This window comes from Stegostoma tigrinum, chromosome 2 (genome assembly GCF_030684315.1).
Source record: "Stegostoma tigrinum isolate sSteTig4 chromosome 2, sSteTig4.hap1, whole genome shotgun sequence".
NCBI classification, from domain to species: domain Eukaryota; kingdom Metazoa; phylum Chordata; class Chondrichthyes; order Orectolobiformes; family Stegostomatidae; genus Stegostoma; species Stegostoma tigrinum.
Window position 1 is genome coordinate 151,982,705 of NC_081355.1, and position 21,393 is coordinate 152,004,097.

The 21,393-nt window shown below is 51.6% G+C and overlaps 1 protein-coding gene across 2 annotated transcripts in view; it reads left to right on the top strand.

The window, feature by feature from the left end:
- Window positions 1-21,393, top strand: part of LOC125462939 (vasoactive intestinal polypeptide receptor 1-like) — an 88,252-nt gene that overhangs the window by 48,264 nt on the left and 18,595 nt on the right. For both annotated transcript variants that reach the window (XM_059642206.1, XM_059642213.1), the window contains exons 5-10: window positions 270-367; window positions 468-600; window positions 6,044-6,197; window positions 8,673-8,733; window positions 10,467-10,536; window positions 17,649-17,740. In XM_059642206.1, coding sequence (XP_059498189.1) covers window positions 270-367; window positions 468-600; window positions 6,044-6,197; window positions 8,673-8,733; window positions 10,467-10,536; window positions 17,649-17,740 — 608 coding nt within the window. The remainder of the gene's footprint in view (window positions 1-269; window positions 368-467; window positions 601-6,043; window positions 6,198-8,672; window positions 8,734-10,466; window positions 10,537-17,648; window positions 17,741-21,393) is intronic.

Here is a 21,393-nt window from a genome sequence, read left to right on the forward strand (position 1 = left end):
TAGAGAGATATGGGCAAATGGGACTAGATTAATTTCGGATAACTGATCGGCATGGACATGTTGGACTGAAGGGTCTGTTTCCATGCTGTACATCTCCATGACGCTGCAACTCTATGATCCTGTTCATTAATGGATCAGACTTGAGAAATGACCTTCCTATTCTCTTAAAGCTTAAAGAGTGAACTTGTGCTAAAACAACATGCTGTGCTTTTAATTAGTACGACTGATGTGCTCACAATTTAAAATGTTTCTTTTTTGTGTTGTATCAGATGTCTTATTATTTCAACATTAAAAATGGGTACACAGCAGGCTATATGACATCTATGATTGCCTTGGTAACCGCTATCATCATATTCACAGCTTTCAGGTACGAGATTTGATGTATTACAGACTTTGTTCACTTCGCAGTTGACTTCTATGTGTGTGTGTGTGTGTGTGTGTAACAAATTCTCTACCATCTCGCCCAGGAAGTTTCACTGCACTCGCAATTACATCCACCTGAATCTCTTTATGTCCTTCATCCTCCGTGCTACTTCAGTCTTGACCAAAGACGCCATCTTGTTCTCCAGCAGCTCCATAAACCATTGTTTCATCTCAACGGTAGGACATCCTTACGTCGCTTTTTATTTAGCAGAAAATTTCATGCTTCTTGATTGAGCTGTGGAAACGAGGACTTTATCCATCCTCTCAGTCTGTTGCAAACAGTCCCATCGGAAGGGAATGTTGGGGGAAGGATCTTTCTGGGGTGCTGGTCAAAATTAGCCCCAAAACCGTATGCATCAAAGCCTTTACCCATTTTTTTTTTGGTTTATTCATGGGATGTAGGCATCACCGTCCGGGCTAACCTTCATTGCCTAATTTCCCCTTGATCTGGATGTCTTGCTCAGCCTTGCTAGGGCCACTCAAGGTCAGCTTTCAGATGTAGGCCAGACCAGGTTGGAGCAGCAGACTTCCTACTCCAAAACGGCGAGAGTGAATCAGACGAAACCTACAAGATTCTTGCAGTACCTCTTACATTGGGCTAACTGATATCTTGTTCAATTCAGATTTCACCATCTGGCCTGGTGGGATTGGTACTGATGTCCTCAGAATATTAGAAGCCTCTGGATTGCTAGAGGGTGGCACTGTGGCTCAGTGATTAATACGTCGCCTTCACAGCTCAAGGGGCCTGGGTTCAATCCCACCTCTTGGTGAATGTCTGTGCGGAGTTTGCACAGTCTTCCTGTGTCAGTGAGTGTTTCCTCCGGGTGCTCTGGTTTCCTCCCATAGTTTAGAGATGTGCATGTTGAATAGATGGCCGTGTAAATTGCCCCATGGTGCCCAAGGCTGTGCAGGGTAGGTAGATTAGACATGGCGCAGAATTAAGCGGCGGGGGAGGTGTTGGTGCTGGATCGGGGTGGGGTGCTCTTCAGGTAGTTGGGCCGGGCTCTATGGGCCAAATGGCCTCTTGCTCACACTGTAAGTGATTCTATGAGTCCAGTCATGTGACCACTATACTGCTACCTCCTGAATGTCTGGGCCCTTAGTCCATTTTGTTTCAGACCTCGTTCGCCTGCCCTGGCAGCGACATTTACAACAGCTTGTTATGCCTCAGCAAGTCCTTCACTGCCTGTGAAATGTTGAGGGATGCTCTGAGGTCAGGAAAGGCGCCATGCAAATGCAAGCCCTTGTCACAATGTTCGACTCAAAAATTGTCAGAGTAGGAATGGGGTTTGTTTGGGCCGTCTGTGAATTATTGGGAATCAGCTCACGTCAGACCCTGCAGAGCCTTGTGTACCAATGCGGTTTTATGGAGAGAGTTTGATAAGGTGGGGCTGTCTCCGTTGGAGTTTCGCAGATTGACAGCCATCCTTATTGAAGCACAAAAAGACTCGAATGGGAACTTGACAAGATAGAAGTGGGGAGGTTGTTTCCCCTTGTGGCAGAGCCGAGGATCAGTGGGTGCTATCTCAGAATAAGGGATCGCCCATTTACCTTGGAGATGTGGAGGAATTTCTTCTCTCAAAGTGGAATTCTTTACCGCAGAGGGATTTGGTGATTTACTCAAGGCTGAGACAGTTTTTTTTAAGCAGTAAGGGACTCAAGGAATATGGGCGAAAGGCAGGAAAGTGGAGTCAAGGATTATCAGATCCACTGTAATCTCATTGAATGGGGGAGCAGACATTATGGGCTGAATGGCCCAGTTCTGCTCCAACAGGTTATGATCTTATAGCTGAATGCAGCAGGGATTGACAGAGATAGTCATCTCCCTTTGGTGCGCGCTATAATACAAGCTGGAAGATGTAAGAAAACATATGTACAATGGCTGGGACTGTACCACTGGAGTTTAGCAGAACCCGAGAGGTGGCCTTAATGATCCTAGGGGAGCTTCACAGAGCCGACGTGGAAAGACATGTTCCCTGCGGAGGGAATCTAGAACCAGGAGAACACTTCAATAATATGGGGTGTCTGTTTATAAATGAGTGGAAGGTGATTTGTTTTCTATGAAAGAGTTGGGTGCTGTGGGGGCTGCGTCACTGAATATATTCAGTTCAGAATGAGGTTGTTGGTAGACAACAGGGTGGGCAGTGGAGCTGAGGCAGTACCAGACCAGCTATTATCTTACTGAGTGGAAGGGTAGATTTCGGAATCCAAATGGGTGCTTCTGATTATGTGGTAGGTAAGTTCTCATCTGTAAAAGGATTGAGAATGAGAGCTCTCAGATATAAAATCATTTGCGCAAGAAGCATACATGAAGAATGTTGAAAAAGCACTGGTGTAGTGGGAAAGGAATTCTAACTGGACTGGACAGCGTAAACATAGGAGGGATGTTCCTGTTGACCAGGGTATCCTGAACCAGGGGTTAAGGATATGGAGTAGTCTGTTTAGAACCACGATGAGGAGAAATGTCTTCACCCACAGAGCGGAGAGCCTGTGGAATTCTTTGCCTCAGAACAAGATTGAGGCTAAAGCATACAGCGTTTTCAAGAAGGAGTTAGATACAGCTCCGAGAGCTAAATAGATCAAGGGGGAGAAAGTGGGAAGAGGGAACTGAGTTGGATGATCAACCATGATCATATTGAGTGACAGGGCAGGCTCAAAAGGCCGAATGGCCTAATCCTACTGCTATTTTCTACTTTTCTATGTTCCTGTGGATGTCGCTGAGTGAGTAACCTAGAGACCCATGTGTTCCAATCCCACTAAAGCATCAGGTGGAAATTAGATGTAACTAATAAACATGGGATTGAACACTAGTCCATTGATAACGAGTGAGATAATCATCAATTGTTGTAAAAACTCACCTGGTTCACTAATGCCCTTCAGGGAAGGAATTTTTGCCTTTATTCATTCATGGGATGAGGTTGTCACTGGCTCGGCAGCACTTATTGCCCATCCCTAACTGCCCTGATGATGATTAAGAGTCAACCACATTGCTGTGGGGCTGGAGTCACATGTAGGCCAGACCAGGTGAGGATGGCAGTTTCCTTCCCTAAAGGACATTAATGAACCAGATGGTTTTTTTCTGACAATGGATTCATGATCACTGTTAGATTTTTAATTCCAGATATTCATTGAATTCAAATTCCACCATCTGCTGTGGTGGGATTTGAACTGGGTCCTTGAAATGTTTCCGGGCCTCTGGATTAACAATCCAGCAATAATAGCACCAGGTCAATGCCTTCCCTGCTGTCCTTCCCCGATTTGGCAGACACGTGTCTCCAGGCAATGTGTTTCAGTCTTAACTGCCCTCTGGAATGGCCCGAGCAAGACATTCAGTTCAAGGGGAAACTAGGGATGGGCAAGAGACACTGGCTTTACCTTCAACCTCCAAAACTCAAGAAAGAATAAATCTTCAAAAATGTGAGAAGAAAGCTTTTTCACTCATTGAGTAGTCAGGGTTTGGAATGCACAGCCTGGAAATGTGGTGAAGGCATGTTCCACACAAAGTGGGTTTTGGGAGGTTGTTTGATGACATTCTGGTGAAGAAGACAATGGCTGCACATTATGGGACCCATTGTTTGAGCCCTTGGAGCAGGAAAAACAGGCCAAACAGCCCCGTTGGGCACTGCAATGATTCTGTGATTTGTTATGACCTTATGTTGGTAAGATACTCAATGGGCAATTTAAAGGCAATCTCTGTCCCGAGGTCAGGATGTGGAATGGGCAAGAATGTGGAATGGGTCAGAATGTGGAATGGGCCAGAATGCGGAATAGGTCAGGATGAGGAATGGGCCAGGATGTGGAATGTGTCCGGATGGGGAAAGGCCAGAATGTGGAATGGGCCAGAATGTGGAATGGGCCAGGATGTGGAATGGGCCAGGATGTGGAATGTGTCAGAATGTGGAATGGGTCAGAATGTGGAATGGGCCCGAATGTGGAATGTGTCAGAATGTGGGATGGGCCAGAATGTGGAATGGGCCAGAATGTGGAATGGGTCAGCATGAGGAATGGGCCAGGATGTGGAATAGGCCAGGATGAGGAATAGGCCAGAATGTGGAATGGGCCCGAATGTGGAATGGGCCTGAATGTGGAATGGGCCAGAATGTGAAACGGGTCAGGATGAGGAATGGGCCAGGATGTGGAATGTGTCCGGATGTGGAATAGGCCAGAATGTGGAATGGGCCAAGATGTGAAATGTGTCCGGATGTTGAATGTGTCAGAATGTGGAATGTGTCAGAATGTGGAATGGGCCAGAATGTGGAATGTGTCAGAATGTGGAATGGGCCACAATGTGGAATGGGCCCGACTTTGGAATGGGCCAGAATGTGGAATGGGTCAGGATGAGGAATGGGCCAGGATGTGGAATTTACCCGGATGTGGAATAGGCCAGAATGTGGAATGGGCCAGTGTGTGGAAAGGGCAAGGGTGTGGAATGGGTCAGGATGAGGAATGGGCCAGGATGTGGAATGTGTCCGGATGTGGAATAGGCCAGAATGTGGAATGGGCCAAGATGTGAAATGTGTCCGGATGTTGAATGTGTCAGAATGTCGAATGTGTCAGAATGTGGAATGTGTCAGAATGTGGAATGGGCCACAATGTGGAATGGGCCCGACTTTAGAATGGGCCAGAATGTGGAATGGGTCAGGATGAGGAATGGGCCAGGATGTGGAATGTACCCGGATGTGGAATAGGCCAGAATGTGGAATGGGCCAGTGTGTGGAAAGGGCAAGGGTGTGGAATGGGTCAGGATGAGGAATGGGCCAGGATGTGGAATGTGTCCGGATGTGGAATAGGCCAGAATGTGGAATGGGCCAAGATGTGAAATGTGTCAGAATGTGGAATGTGTCAGAATGTGGAATGGGCCAGAATGTGGAAATGGCCAGAACGTGGAATGGGTCAGGATGTGGAATGGGCCCGAATGTGGAATGTGTCAGAATGTGGCATGGGCCAGAATGTGGAATGGGTCAGGATGAGGAATGGGCCAGGATGTGGAATGTGTCCAGATGTGAAATATGCCAGAATGTGGAATGGGCTAGGATGTGGAAATGTGTCCGGATGTCGAATAGGCCAGAATGTGGACTGGGCCAGGATGTGGAATGTGTCAGAATGTGGAATGTGTCAGAATGTGGAATGGGCCAGAACGTGGAATGGGCCCGAATTTGGAAAGAGCCAGATTGTCAAATGTGTCAGGGTGAGGAATGAGCCAGGATGTTTAATTTGTCCGGATGTGGAATTTGCCAGAATGTGGAATGGGCCAGGATGTGGAATGTGTCAGAATGTGGAAAGTGTCAGAATGTGGAATTGTCCCGAATGTGGAATGGGCCAGGATGTGGAATGGGCCAGGATGTGGAATGGGCCCGAATGTGGAATGGGTCAGAATGTGGGATGGGCCAGAATGTGGAATGGGCCAGAATGTGGAATGGGTCAGGATGAGGAATGGGTCCGAGTGTGGAATGGGCCAGGATGTGGAATGTGTCAGAATGTGATATGGGTCAGAATGTGGAATGGATTCATCAGGCCTAAGCAAGAGGATCATTGATGTGCTCGGACACCAGTTAGCTCAAAACGGTGGTTCCTACTTCTCGGTCGATCAATGCCATTTCTTCTTCATTTTGCTTTCCAGGTGACGTGTAAAGCTGCTATCACATTCTTGCATTACTGCATCCTGACCAACTTCTCGTGGCTCCTGGTGGAAGGGCTGTACCTCCAAACGCTGCTAAGCCTAACTTTTGTATCAAACAAAAAATACTTCTGGTCATACTGTTTAATTGGCTGGGGTTGGTATATCTTGCTTTGTTTCTCATGGTGAGAGCTGGGACGGGGGCTGTGGGGGGGGTTTGTCAGTAGTCAGGTCATTGCAGTGAGGGAGGGGAGGTGACCATTGAGGTGGCTCACTCTGTTGGCATCTTTCGAAGAGGGTTCAGGGTTGGAGCAGAAGGACGGGCGAGTGATCTCATCATTGAGCGGATAACTGTATTCAAACAGAATCTGCATCTGCGTTTTTAGATCTGCGTTCCAGTTGAACGCATGCCAAGTAACACAGCCTCTTCACTATTGACTAGATCCCCATAGTTATAAAACCACGTAACCCTTCCTTAATATATCCATCGCCTGGCTTCCCTCATTTCATTTGGTTTCAGCCATTCGTTCAGAACAGATTAGATGTCAGCACCAGTGACTCATGGTTAGCATGTGGGACTTAATGTGCGAAAAGATGATTGGGATGGCACGGTGGTTTAATGGTTAACTCTGGTGCCACCCAGTGCCAGGGATCTGGGTTCAATTCTGGCCTCAGGTGTATGTGTCTGTGGTGTTTGCACATTCTCTTGATATCTGCGTGGATTTTGTCCCACAGCCCTGACCTGGACAGTTCAGGTGGATTGGCCCATGCTAAGTTGCCCCTTGTGTCCAGGGATGTCATTCATGGGAAACATAGGGTTACAGTGGTAGGTCACTCTACTGAGTGTCAGTGGAGACTCAAGAGGCCTATTTCCACACTGTAGGGTTTTTCATGGGATGATGGCATCGCTGGCCAGGCAGCATTTATTGCCTATCCCTTCAACCACATTGCTGTGGGTTTGCAGTCACATGTAGGCCAGACCAGGTAAGGATAGCAGTTTCCTTCGCTAAAGGGCATTAGTGAACCAGATGGGTTTTTTCCTCAACAATTGACAATGGGTTCATGGTCATCATTAGAGTCATAATTCCACACATTCTATTGAGTTCAAACTCCACTATCTTCCCTGGCGGGATTCGAATCTGGATCCTCAGAATGTTATCTGGATCTATGGATTAACAGTCCTGTGATAACAGCACTAGGCCATCGCCTCCCCCATGGCAGGGGCCCTATGATTTAAAGCAGAAACCTCCTAATATGTGAGAACAGTGGGAGAGGTGATGATGGGAGGGTAGCAAGGTCTCTGGGCTATTAAGCTAGCAGGCCAAGTGAATACCTAGAGACTAGACATTCAAATCCCACAGCAGCAAATGTTAGAGAATAGATTTGATTAATTGAATAAATTTGGAACTAAATGCGAGCCTCAATAATGACTGCAGTGAGCACTATTATTGATTATTCTTAAGAATCACTCATGTCCTTTAGGGAAGTGAAAGCTTCATTAGCTCAAGCTCAGCTGGACTCACCACATAAACACAGGGGCTACAAGAGCAGGTCAGAGGTTGAGAATACCACGGGAGTAACTCACCTCCTGACTCCCCAAAGCCTGTCCCCCATCTACAAGGCACAAGTCAGGAGTGTGACGGGAATACTCCCCACTTGCCTGGATGGGGGTAGCCCCAACAACACTCAAGAAGCTTGACACCATCCAGGACAAAGCAGCCACTTGATTGGCACCACATCCACAAACATCCACTCCCCCCACCGGCGATGCTCAGTAGCAGCAGTGTGTACTATCTACAAGATGCACTGCAGAAATTCACCAAAGATCCTCAGGCAGCACCTTCCAAACTCACGACCACTTCCATCTAGAAGGACAAGGGCAGCAGATACATGGGAACACCACCCCCTGCAAGTTCCCCTCCAAACCACTCACAATCCCGACTTGGAAATGTATCGCTGTTCCTTCATTGTCGTTGGGTCAAAATCCTGGAATTCCCTCTCCCTTAGGGCATTGTGGGTCAACACACAGCAGGTGGACTGCAGGGGTTCAAGAAGGCAGCTCACCCCCACCTTCTCAAGGGGCAACTTGGGACGGGCAAGAAATGCTGACCCAGATACGCCCACATCCCAGAAGTGGATAAATAAAAATGAAAACAACATGGCCTGGTCTACAGCAATATGGTTGACTCTTAACTGCGCTCTGTCTTATCATGTGTGACCTCTTCAGAACAGGAGTAACACTTTGAGCCCAGTGTGAGTCTGCTTTAGAGCTTTCTCCAGAACTGAAGAGGTGTCATACCAGACTTGAAATGTTAACTCTGTTGCTCTGAGTCCACGAATGCTGCCAGACCTGCTGAGTTTCTCCAGCATTCTCTGTGTTTTTGTTTGAGGAGACACGCTTGAGGGAAAAAGGAAATAAAATGATCAAGGAATGTGGTGGGTGCTTGTGATCAGAAATGGGCCTATACAATCAATACTGGTTGATATCAATGCTGTTGTTCAAAAATGGAGATTGAGTTTGAATATTTGCTACATTTTCAGCAGTATAAGAAGAATAATTAACATGTTAATTAATGCCTCAGAGCATTTGGATTGCTGACTTCTAAACAATGTTGCCTTCCACCTCGCTTAGGAGCCCCAACCATTTTAGTTGTGATCTGGATCGTTGTGAAGCTGAACATGGAAAATATAGGGTAAGTCAGAATCATGACTTTAACTCTACGTGAATGGGTCGTGAGTAGAAATGTAGTAAAAAGGAGCAGGAGTGGGCCACTCCCCTGATATGATTTACCAGGAAGCTGCCTGGACTGGAGGGCGGGTCTTATGAGGAAAGGTTGAGGGAGCTAGGCCTTTTCTCATTGGAGCAAAGAAGGATGAGAGGTGACTTGATAGAGGTTTACAAGATGATGAGAGGCATCGATAGACTGGATAGTCAGAGACCTTTTCCCAGGGTGGAAATGACTATAATGAGGGGGCATAATTTTAAGGTGATTGGAGGAGGGTATAGGGGAGATGTCAGAGGTAGGTTCCTCATACAGAGAGTGGTGGGTGTGTGGAATGTGCTGCCGGCCGTGGGCGTGGAGTCAGATACTTTAGAGACTTTTAAGCGACCCTTCGATAGGTACATGGAGGATAGTAAAATGTAGGGTATGCAGGGTAAATTGATCTTAGTAGGAAAATAGGTTGGCACAACATTGTGGGCTGAAGGGCCTGTATTGTGCTGTACTGTTCTATGTTCTATGATCAGGGCTGGTTATCCAACTCAATGCCCTGGCCCTACTTTCTGCATTTGATCCCTTTGGACCCTGAGGATTATGTTTTGTAATAGGCTTTCCATGGTAGAGAATTCCACAGGCTCATCACTCTCTGACTAAACAAATTTCCTCTTGGCCTCAGTCCTAAATGGCAACTTCCTCTATCACTATAGACTCCCCAAACCATAGGCTGCTCTTTCATTAGAGAGAGAGAGAGAGAGAGAGAGAGAGAGAGAGAGAGCGAGAGCGAGATGACCAGTGATAGTTTAACTTGAGGGTCACCACACCTCAGGCGAGGGGAGAGCTTGAGAAGGCTTGATCTCCATGTGATCTTCAGCTGGTGTGAGAATTGAAGCTGTGTTGTAAATGTCATTCTGCATTGTAAGTCAGCCGTCCAATCAACTGAGCTAACCAACATTCAGTGGTAATCCGACCATCATGCCAAGGGGTGTTTTTAACCAGATTTTAATCAGGCACATATTGACACAAGTCTGGGATATATGGGGCCTGAAGCCACACCTTCTAGCTCAGAGGAGGGGACACTACCATAAAGTCATAGTCATACACCATGGAAACAGACCCTTTGGTCCAACTCATCCATGTCTATCATGTTCCCTGAACTACTCTCGTCCCATTTACCAGCATTTGGTCCATATCCCTCTAAACCCTTCCTATCCATGTACCCATCCAGATGCCTTCTAAATGTTGTAACTGTACCAGCCTCCACCGCTTCCTCTGGCAGCTCATTCCATACACACACCACCCCCCGTGTGACAAAGTTGCCCCTCAGATCCCCATTAAATCTTTCCCCTTCTCACCTTAAACCTATGCCCCTCTAGTTTTAAACTCCGCTAACCCTATGGAAAAAGAAAGACATTGGGTATTCACCCTATCCATGCCCCTCATCGTTTTATAAACCTCTGCAAGGTCACCCCTCAGCCCCCGACGCTCCCAGGGGAAAACAGTCCCAGCATCTCCTGAAAATGCAAACTCGTAAGAGCCCTTTTTCTGGACAATATAGAGGATAAAATTGAACTCAGTTTAAATGCGAATTGCTGAAACAGTGCGCCGGCATGTCAATGATGTAAAATAGCTTTGAACAGTGACAGTAATCTGTTGTGGAAGAGCCTGATTATAGTTTATATAATCTTAACTGATTGATTCTCTGCTAGATGTTGGGATGGCAATGAAAACAAATACATCTGGTGGATTATAAGAGGCGCCATTCTCCTCGCAGTCCTGGTAAGTAAAACCAATGGCATCTTCAATGGAATAAACAGAGGCCAAATCAAATTAGCATATTAATTAAATTTAGGCTGACACTCCAACGCAGTGCTGCAAAGCCCTTCTGGTGCACCAGCCCTCAGCAGGAAAGTCAGGGTTTAGACATCGTCGTTGTTGCAATGAGGGAAATGCCAGCGAATTTATACAAGTAGTTGCGGTTCTTTCGGCAAGGAGGAGAATGTCCAAAGGAGGCCACCCACGTTTTCAATCAAACAGTCGTGCCTCCTTTCGGACGATCTGTTCTGATGGTATTGGTTGAGGGAATAGCTTCTGGCCAGGATTCCAGCAAGAATTCAGCAAGGTCTTCAAGTAATGCCCCGAGGATCATTCACTCCCATTTAAGAGAACAGACAAGGCTTTGGTTGAACATCTTGTCTGAAAGTTGCTGCTTACAGCAGCACAGCACTTCCCTCAAACGCAGCATCGAGTTTGTCCTCAGAAGGTGAGGTTAAAGAACAGAATAATTTAAAGTGCATTAAAAATACTCCAGGCTCACTGGAGAATAGAATAGCAGAGAATCTTCTTTATTGTCACATCTACTCAAGCAGGAGGACAGAAAAAAGTGTGCAGCTTCACCATACCTCGCACCATCTTAGGAACAAAATACCCAGGTGCTGGACTTAGGGACAAAATAAAGAAATAAAGGAAATAAAAGTATAAAATAATGCTTCAAAACTTACAGTTATTCATAGTGTAAGTGAGAAAAACGAGAGATAAAGTTAAAAAGAGAAGCATTACTTGTCTTTCTATAAAGGCCTGGGCAGTCGGACTGCACAGAGGCTTCCACATGTGGCCTGACCATGCTCGCAGGTTGCAGACCACCCATACGGGACCCCAGCCCAACACCTTCCCGCTACGCTTGAGCCCCCTACCCCACTGACCGTCCCCACTCCGTGTGAGCCCCTAACCCACTGACCGTCCCCGCTCCGTGTGAGCCCCTATCCCACTGACCGTCCCCACTCCGTGTGAGCCCCTACCCCACTGACCGTCCCCACTCCGTGTGAGCCCCTACCCCACTGACCGTCCCCACTCCGTGTGAGCCCCCAGCCCACTGATCGTCCCCGCTCCGTGTGAGCCCCTACCCCACTGACCGTCCCCACTCCGTGTGATCCCCTACCCCACTGACCGTCCCCACTCCGTGTGAGCCCCTACCCCACTGATCGTCCCCGCTCAGTGTGAGCCCCCAGCCCACTGATCGTCCCCGCTCCGTGTGAGCCCCCAGCCCACTGATCGTCCCCGCTCTGTGTGAGCCCTACCCCACTGACCGTCACAGCTCCGTGTGAGCCCCTACCCCACTGACCGTCCCCACTCCGTGTGAGCCCCTACCCCACTGACCGTCCCCACTCCGTGTGAGCCCCCAGCCCACTGATCGTCCCCGCTCCGTGTGAGCCCCTACCCCACTGACCGTCCCCACTCCGTGTGAGCCCCCAGCCCACTGATCGTCCCCACTCCGTGTGAGCCCCTACCCCACTGACCGTCCCCACTCCGTGTGATCCCCTACCCCACTGACCGTCCCCACTCCGTGTGAGCCCCTACCCCACTGATCGTCCCCGCTCCGTGTGAGCCCCCAGCCCACTGATCGTCCCCGCTCCGTGTGAGCCCCCAGCCCACTGATCGTCCCCACTCTGTGTGAGCCCTACCCCACTGACCGTCACAGCTCCGTGTGAGCCCCTACCCCACTGACCGTCCCCGCTCCATGTGAGCCCCCAACCCCACTGACCATCCCCAGTCCGTGTGAGCCCCCGCCTCACTGACCGTCCCCGTTCCGGGTGAGCCCCCACCCCACTGATCGTCCCCGCTCCAGGTGAGCCCCCACCCCACTCACCGTCCCCACTCCATGTGAGCCGCTACCCCAATGACTGTCCCCAATCTGTGCGAGCCCCTACCCCACTGACCGTCCCCAGTCCATGTCAACACCTACCCCACTGACCGTCTCCGCTCCGTCTGAGCCCCCAACACACTGTCCGTCCCCGCTCTGAGACCCTACCCCACTGGCCGTCCCCACTCCGTGTGAGCCCCCAACCCCAATGACAGTCCCCGTCCGTGTGAGCCCCTACCCCACTGACAGTCCCCGCTCTCTGTGAGCCCCTACCCCACTGACCGTCCCCGTTCTGTGTGAGCCGCTACCCCACTGACGGTCCCCACTCTGTGTGAGCCCCTACCCCACTGGCCGTTCCCACTCCGTGTGAGTCCCTACCCCACTGATCGTCCCCGCTCTGTGTGAGCCCCTACCCCACTGACCGTCCCCGCTCTCTGTGAGCCCCTACCCCACTGACAGTCCCCACTCTGTGTGAGCCCCCGCCCCACTGATCGTCCCTGTTCTGTCTGAGCCCCTACCCCACTGACCGTCCCCGCTCTGTGTGAGCCCCCACCCCACTGACCGTCCCCGCTCTGTGTGAGCCCCCACCCCACTGATCGTCCCCACTCCGTGTGAGCCCCCTACCCCACTGACCGTCCCCACTCTGTGTGAGCCCCCACCCCACTGACCGTCCCCGCTCTGTGTGAGCCCCCTACCCCACTGACCGTCCCCACTCTGTGTGAGCCCCCTACCCCACTGACCATCCCCACTCTGTGTGAGCCCCCACCCCACTGACCGTCCCCGCTCTGTGTGAGCCCCCTACCCCACTGACCGTCCCCGCTCTGTGTGAGCCCCCTACCCCACTGACTGTCCCCACTCTGTGTGAGCCCCCACCCCACTGACCGTCCCCACTCTGTGTGAGCCCCCTACCCCACTGACCGTCCCCACTCTGTGTGAGCCCCCTACCCCACTGACCGTCCCCACTCCGTGTGAGCCCCCTACCCCACTGACCGTCCCCGCTCTGTGTGAGACCCTACCTCACTGACCGTCCCCACATTGTGTGAGCCCCAAACCCACTGGCCGTCCCCACTCCTTGTGAGCCCCCTACCCCACTGACCGTCCCCACTCTGTGTGAGCCCACAGCCCATTGACCGTCCCGACTCCGTGTGAGTCCCTACCCCACTGACCGTCCCCGCTCCGTGTGAGCCCCTACCTCACTGACCGTCCCCGCTCTGTGTGAGCCCCTACCCCACTGATCGTCCCCACTCCGTGTGAGCCCCTACCTCACTGACCGTCCCCACATTGTGTGAGCCCCTACCCCACTGACCGTCCCCACTCCATGTGAGCCCCTACCCCACTGACCGTCCCCGCTCTGTGTGAGCCCCTACCCCAATGACTGTCCCCACTCCGTGTGAGCCCCTATCCCACTGACCGTCCCCACTCCATGTGAGCCCCTACCCCACTGACCGTCCCCACTCCGTGTCAGCCCCTACCTCACTGACCGTCCCCGCTCTGTGTGAGACCCAAGCCCACTGACCGTCCCCGCTCTCTGTGAGCCCCTACCACACTGACCGTCCCCTTTCCGTGTGAGCCCCTACCCCACTGACCGTCCCCTCTCTGTGTGAGCCCCCACCCCACTGAGCGTCCCCGCTCTCTGTGAGCCCCCAGCCCACTGACCGTCCCCGCTCTGTGTGAGTCCCCAGCCCACTGACCGTCCCCACTCTGTGTAAGCCCCCACCCCACTGATCGTCCCCGCTCTGTGTGAGCCCCTACCTCACTGACCGTCCCCACATTGTGTGAGCCCCCACCCCACTGACCGTCCCCGCTCTGTGTCAGCCCCTACCCCACTGGCCGTCCCCACTCCGTGTGAGCCCCTACCCCAATGACTGTCCCCGCTCCGTGTGTGCCCCTACCCCACTGACCGTCCCCGCTATGTGTGAGCCCCTCCCCCACTGACCGTCCCCACTCTGTGTGCGACCCTACCCCACTGATCATCCCCACTCCGTGTGAGCCCCTACCCCAATGACTGTCCCCGCTCCGTGTGTGCCCCTACCCCACTGACCGTCCCCACATTGTGTGAGCCCCTAACCCACTGACCGTCCCCACTCCGTTTGAGCCCCTACCCCAATGACTGTCCCCACTCCGTGTGAGTCCCTACCCCACTGACCGTCCCCACTCCATGTGAGCCCCTACCCCACTGACCGTCCCCACTCCGTGTGAGTCCCTACGTCACTGACCGTCCCCTCACTGTGTGAGTCTCTAACCCACTGACCATCCCCACTCCGTGTGAGCCCCCAGCCGACTCACCGTCCCCACTCCATGTGAGCCCCTACCCCACTGACCGTCCCCACTTTGTGTGAGCCCCTACCCCACTGACCGTCCCCGATCTGTGTGAGCCCCTACGCCACTGACCGTCCCCGATCTGTGTGAGCCCCTCCCCCACTAACCGTCCCCGCTATGTGTGAGCCCCTCCCCCACTGACCGTCCCCACTCTGTGTGAGACCCTACCCCACTGACCGTCCCCACTCCGTGTGAGCCCCTACCTCACTGACCGTCCCCACTCCGTTTGAGCCCCTACCCCACTGGCTGTCCCCACTCCGTGTGAGCCCCCTACCCCAATGACCGTTCCCACTCTTTGTGAGCCCCCACCCCACTGATCGTCCCCACTCCGTGTGAGCCCCTACCTCACTGACCGTCCCCACTCCATGTGAGCCCCTACCCCACTGACCGTCCCCGCTCTGTGTGAGCCCCTACCCCACTGACCGTCCCCACTTTGTGTGAGCCCACAGCCCACTGACCGTCCCCACTCCATGTGAGCCCCTACCCCACTGACCGTCCCCACTCCGTGGCAGCCCCTACCCCACTGACCATCCCCGCTCTGTGTGAGCCCCCAACACACTGACCGTCCCCACATTGTGTAAGCCCCTACCCCACTGACCGTCCCCACTCTGTGCGAGCCCCTACCACACTGACCGTCCCCTCTCTGTGTGAGCCCCCACCCCACTGAGCGTCCCCGCTCTCTGTGAGCCCCCAGCCCACTGACCGTCCCCGTTCTGTGTGAGCCCCTACCCCACTGACCGTCCCCGCTCTGTGTGAGTCCCCAGCCCACTGACCGTCCCCACTCTGTGTAAGCCCCCACCCCACTGATCGTCCCCACTCTGTGTGAGCCCCCACCCCACTGAGCGTCCCCGCTCTGTGTGAGCCCCTACACCACTGACCGTCCCCATTCCGTGTGAGCCCCTACACCACTGACCGTCCCCGCTCTGTGTGAGCCCCTACCCCACTGACCGTCCCCACTCCGTGTGAGCCCCCAGCCGACTCACCGTCCCCACTCCGTGTGAGCCCCTACCCCACTGACCCTCCCCACTCCGTGTGAGCCTCTACCCCACTGACCGTCCCCACTCTGTGTGAGCCCCTACCCCACTGACCGTCCCCACTCTGTGTGAGCCCCTACCCCACTGACCTTCCCCGCTCTGTGCGAGCCCCTACCCCACTGTCCATCCCTGCTCCGTGTGAGCCCCTACCCCACTGAACGTCCCCACTCCGTGTGAGCCCCTACCCCACTGACCGTCCCAGCTCTGTATGCGCCCCTACCCCACTGACCGTCCCTACTCTGTGTGAGCCCCTACCCCACTGGATGAATGAACCAAATACTAACTGTGACTTTTACCACTAGAAGTGGTAGAGGCTAATGTTTTACAATCTAAAGCAAAACTTGCTGGAAAAGCTCGGCAGGTCTGCAACGTGTGTGGAGATAAATCAGAGTTAATGGCTTTGCGTCCAGTGACACTCCCTCGACAGTAAGTAATAGTTTATATTTTGTTTGTCAGCTTGTGACTTTAGCCTGGCTGTAAACAAAATTCTTGGTCCGATTTCAATTAATTTTTGTGGGCAGATAATGTGCAGCTTAAGGAAAAACTCATTCGGAGTTCTTGGCAAAGATCTAGATCGAGCTGTGTGTGCTGTGAGGAAGATGTTACAAGGCTGCAGAGTGACTTGGTCAGCAAGCACATGCTTGGTAATGCAATATAAAGTGGATAAATGTGAGGTTATCCACTATGCTCGCAAAAACAGAAGGGTAGATTATTATCTGAATGGTCAACCGAAAGAACTGCAGATGCTGTGAATCAGGCACAAAACCAGAAGTGATAATGGGAACTGCAGATGCTGTAGAATCCAAGATAACAAAGTGTGGAGCTGGATGAACACAGCAGGCCAAGCAACATCTGAGGAGCACAAAAGCTGAAGTTTCGGGCCTAGACCCTTCATCAGAGATCTCTGATGAAGGGTCTCGGCCCGAAACGTCAGCTTTTGAGCTCCTGAGATGCTGCTTGGCCTGCTGTGTTCATCCAGCTCCACACTTTGCTATCACAAAACCAGAAGTCGCTGGAAAAGCTCAGCAGGCCTGGCAGCATCTGTGAAGAAAAAATAGTCAGAGTTAACATTTCAGGCCCGTGACCCTTCTGCAGAACTGACGTTCGTTTGCATGCAGAAAATATAGTGGGGGGATTGGGTAAGGAGTAAGCAATTGGTGTGGATAGAGCCCAAAGAGACAGAAGAGCGGTTGAGTAGACAAGGTAATGGATAACGATCTGGCGAAGAGGGTGAGAAGCTGCTAATAGAAACTGTTGTTGGCTAACAAGAGGTAGTGTGTAGTGGCAGGCTGTGATAGCAAGGCCTCGTGTCTTGGGCAATGACACTTCAATGCACCACCCTGCTCCCTGGTCAACATCTCTGTCTCCGGCTCAGTGCAAGCTGGAGGAACAACACCTCATTTTCCGCTTGGGGACCCTGCAGCTGTCTGGACTCAATATTGAGTTCAATAATTTCAGGGCCTGAACTATCCCATGTTCAAGCCCCCCACCCCACACACCAGGCCTTGTTATCACATAGCCTGCCACTACACAACCCCTGTTGTTAATCACTAACAGTCCCCATTAACAACTATTCCCTGCCCATCTGCCCCCCCAAGCCTGGAGGACCGCAGCGTCATTGAATTAACACATTCTGGCAGAGATTTGTGGTCTCCTGAATGGTTTGTACATTTGTTTTGTGCCTCCCAACGCAAGGTTCTCCCAAGCAAGAACATAAAATGGGGAACGTCATCTGGCTAAAGAGCAGTGTTCCGAAAGTCTGCGATTTCAGATTAGGACTACAACCTGGTGTGGTGTGCGTTCTGTCCCTGTCCACCGCGGTCCAACATGGGCACCTCCACATCTGTAAAGACAAGGGGGTCTGAATGATGACATTGCTCTGTTTGTTGTTACTTCAGATCAACTTCCTGATATTCCTGAACATCATCCGTATTCTTGTGCAGAAACTGAGATCACCTGATGTCGGAGGAAACTCTTCCACCCATTTTGTGTAAGTACCACGCAGAACAGGATTGGAAATCTCCTTCAGCAAGAACCCTGTGTATTGGGGCTAATACAGCTGAGAGAAGGATGAATGTAGATCCTCCTTCATGATGGTTTCATTATGTTTCCTGCATAAATATATCAGGCTCTTTTAGAAACCGCTCCCTCCTGGTAAAATAATGCCTGGCATTACGTTAGACATTGATGTGAAACTGATCCAGACTCGCACATATAAATGCAACAGCAGGTCAGGCGCTGGGAATACTTCAGATGCCGGGCTCATAGATAACACAGTGTAGAACTGGATGAACACAACAGGCCAGGCAGCATCAGAGGAGCAGGAAAGCTGATGTTTCGGGTCTGGACCCTTCTTCCGGAATGGGGGAGGGGAAAGGGGGCTCAGAAATAAATAGAGAGAGGGGTGATGATGATATGGGAGTGCAGGTAGGGAGTGGTTAGTGAGGTGGGAGGAGCAGATAGGTGGCAGAGAAGATGGAGATGCTGTGTCGGGCCAAGGAGGCGGGGATCAGAGGGAGGGTGGATCATGGGATGTAGCCAGAGGGGTGGGGAGATTTTGAAACTGGTGAATTCCATGTTTAAGCTATCAGTCTCCTCCAGAATCACAATGATGCCAAATGAAAACTATATTCTTCCTTGAGACCCTACAGCCCAATTGCCTTAACATAGAATTCACCAGTTTTTAGCTCTCCCCACCCTCAGCCTCATCCCATGAACAACTCTCCCTCTCATTCCCACCTACTTGACATGACCCGGCCTCTCCATCTTCTGTCCCATCTACCTGCCCCACGCATCCCGCCAATCCCCACCACTGCCTATCTGCAGTCACCTATCACCATCCCCAGCCCCACCCCTCCTCTCACTCCCCATTTCTGAAGAAGGATCCTGACCTGAAGCATCTGATGCTGCCTAGCCTGCTGTGTTCATCCAGCTCCACATTGCGTCACCATTCATGCCAAAGGCAGCATTTATTGCCCAGGGGGCAATGCATTGTCAAGTAAAATGTCAACAATACAGTCAACCACATTGCTGTGGGTCAGGAGTCACATGTAGGTCAGACCAGGTAAGGATGGCAGCTTCCTTTCCCAAAGGACATTAGTGAACCAGAGATACTGGGAACTGCAGATGTTGGAGGTAACAAAGTGCGGAGCTGGATGAACACAGCAGGCCAAGCAGCATCTCAGGAGCACAAAAGCTGACGTTTCGGGCCTAGACCCTTCATCAGAGAGGGGGATGGGGAGAGGGTTCTGGAATAAATAGGGAGAGAGGGGGAGGCGGACTGAAGATGGAGAGTAAAGAAGGTAGGTGGAGAGGAGAGTATAGGTGGGGAGGTAGGGAGGGGATAGGTTAGTCTGGGGAGGATGGACTGGTCAAGGAGGTGGGATGAGGTTAATAAGTAGGAAATGGAGGCGCGGCTTCAGGTGGGAGGAGGGGATATGTGAGAGGAAGAACAGGTTAGGGAGGTGAAGACAGGCTGGGCTGGTTTTGGGATGCAGTGGGGGGAGGGGACGAACTGGACTGGTTTTGGGATGCAGTGGGGGGAGGGGAGATTTTGAAGCTTGTGAAGTCCACATTGATACCATTGGGCTGCAGGGTTCCCAGGCGGAATATGAGTTGCTGCTCCTGCAACTTTCGGGTGGCATCATTGTGGCACTGCAGGAGGCCCATGATGGACATGTCATCTGAGGAATGGGAGGGGGAGTGGAAATGGTTCGCAACTGGGAGGTGCAGTTGTTTATTGCGAACCAAGCGGAGGTGTTCTGCAAAGCGGTCCCCAAGCCTCCGCTTGTTTTCCCCAATGTAGAGGAAGCCACACCGGGTACAGTGGATGCAGTATACCACATTGGCAGATGTGCAGGTGAACATCTGCTTGATATGGAAAGTCATCTTGGGGCCTGGGATGGGGGTGAGGGAGGAGGTGTGGGGGCAAGTGTAGCACTTCCTGTGGTTGCAGGGGAAGGTGCCTGGGCTGGTGGGGCTGGAGCGTAGACAAGGGAGTCACGGAGAGAGTGGTCTCTCCGGAAAGCAGACAGGGGTGGGGATGGAAAAATGTCTTGGGTGGTGGGGTCGGATTGTAGATGGCGGAAGTGTCAGAGGATGATGCGTTGTATCCGGAGGTTGGTGGGGTGGTATGTGAGGACGGGGGGATTCTTTTTGGGCGGTTATTGCGGGGTGGGGTGTGAGGGATGTGTTGCGGGAAATGTGAGAGACATGGTCAAGGACATTAGTGAACCATATGGGTTTTCACAACAATGAACAATGGATTCACGGTCATCATTAGATTCCTAATTCCAGATATTTTTTGCATCCAAATTCCACCATCTGCCATGGCAGGATTTGTACCCAAGTCACCAGAACATTATCTGGGTCTCTGAGTTAGCAGTCCAGCGATAATACCACTAGGCCATCATCTCCCCTTGATTGTCACAGCATCCATAAGCATCCACTCCCTCCACCACCAACACTCAGTAGCAGCAGTGTGTACTATCTACAAGATGCACTGCAGAAATTCACCAAAGATCCTCAGACAGCACCTTCCAAACCCAGGACCACATCCATCTGGAAGGACAAGGGCAGCAGATACATAGGAACACCACCCCCTGCAAGTTCCCCTCCAAGACACTTAGCATTCCAACTTGGAAATATATCGCCGTTCCTTCACTGTCACTGGGTCAAAATCCCAGAATTCCCACCGTAGGGGCATCGTGGGTCAACCCACAGCAGGTGGACTGCAGCAGTTCAAGGAGGCAGCTCACCCCCACCTTCTCAAAGGGCAACTAGGGACAGGCAAGAAATGCTGGGGCCAGCCAGCGACACCCATGTCCAATGAATCTGCCATGTATTTGCACTTATGCTGAGCCTGCCCAAATCACACTGAGGTATTTCTGTATGTTCACAGCTCACCCTCCCACCCAGCTTTTGTGTCATCTACAAACCTGGAAATACAACGCAAAAATAGAAATTGCTGGAAAAGCTCAGCAGGCCTGGCAGCCTCTGTGGAGAGAAATCAGAGTTAACATTTTGGGTCCAGTGACCCTTCCTCAGAACTTCACTACACCATTAATATATGTTGTAAATAGCAAGGTCTGAGCACAACAACAGGAACAGTCACCCACATACACAAACATACCTGCCTGTGCACACATACACACAGGTACACACACACACACACACACGAACATACCTGCCTGTGCACACATACACACAGGTACACACACACACACACACGAACATACCTGCCTGTGCACACATACACACAGGTACACACACACACACACACACACACACACACGAACATACCTGCCTGTGCACACATACACACAGGTACACACACACACACACACACACACACACACGAACATACCTGCCTGTGCACACATACACACAGGTACACACACACACACACACACACACACACACACATGAACATACCTGCCTGTGCACACATACACACAGGTACACACACACACACATGCACACACACACACACACACACACACACACACACACACACACACACGAACATACCTGCCTGTGCACACATACACACAGGTACACACACACACACATGCACACACACACACACACACACACACACACACACGAACATACCTGCCTGTGCACACATACACACAGGTACAC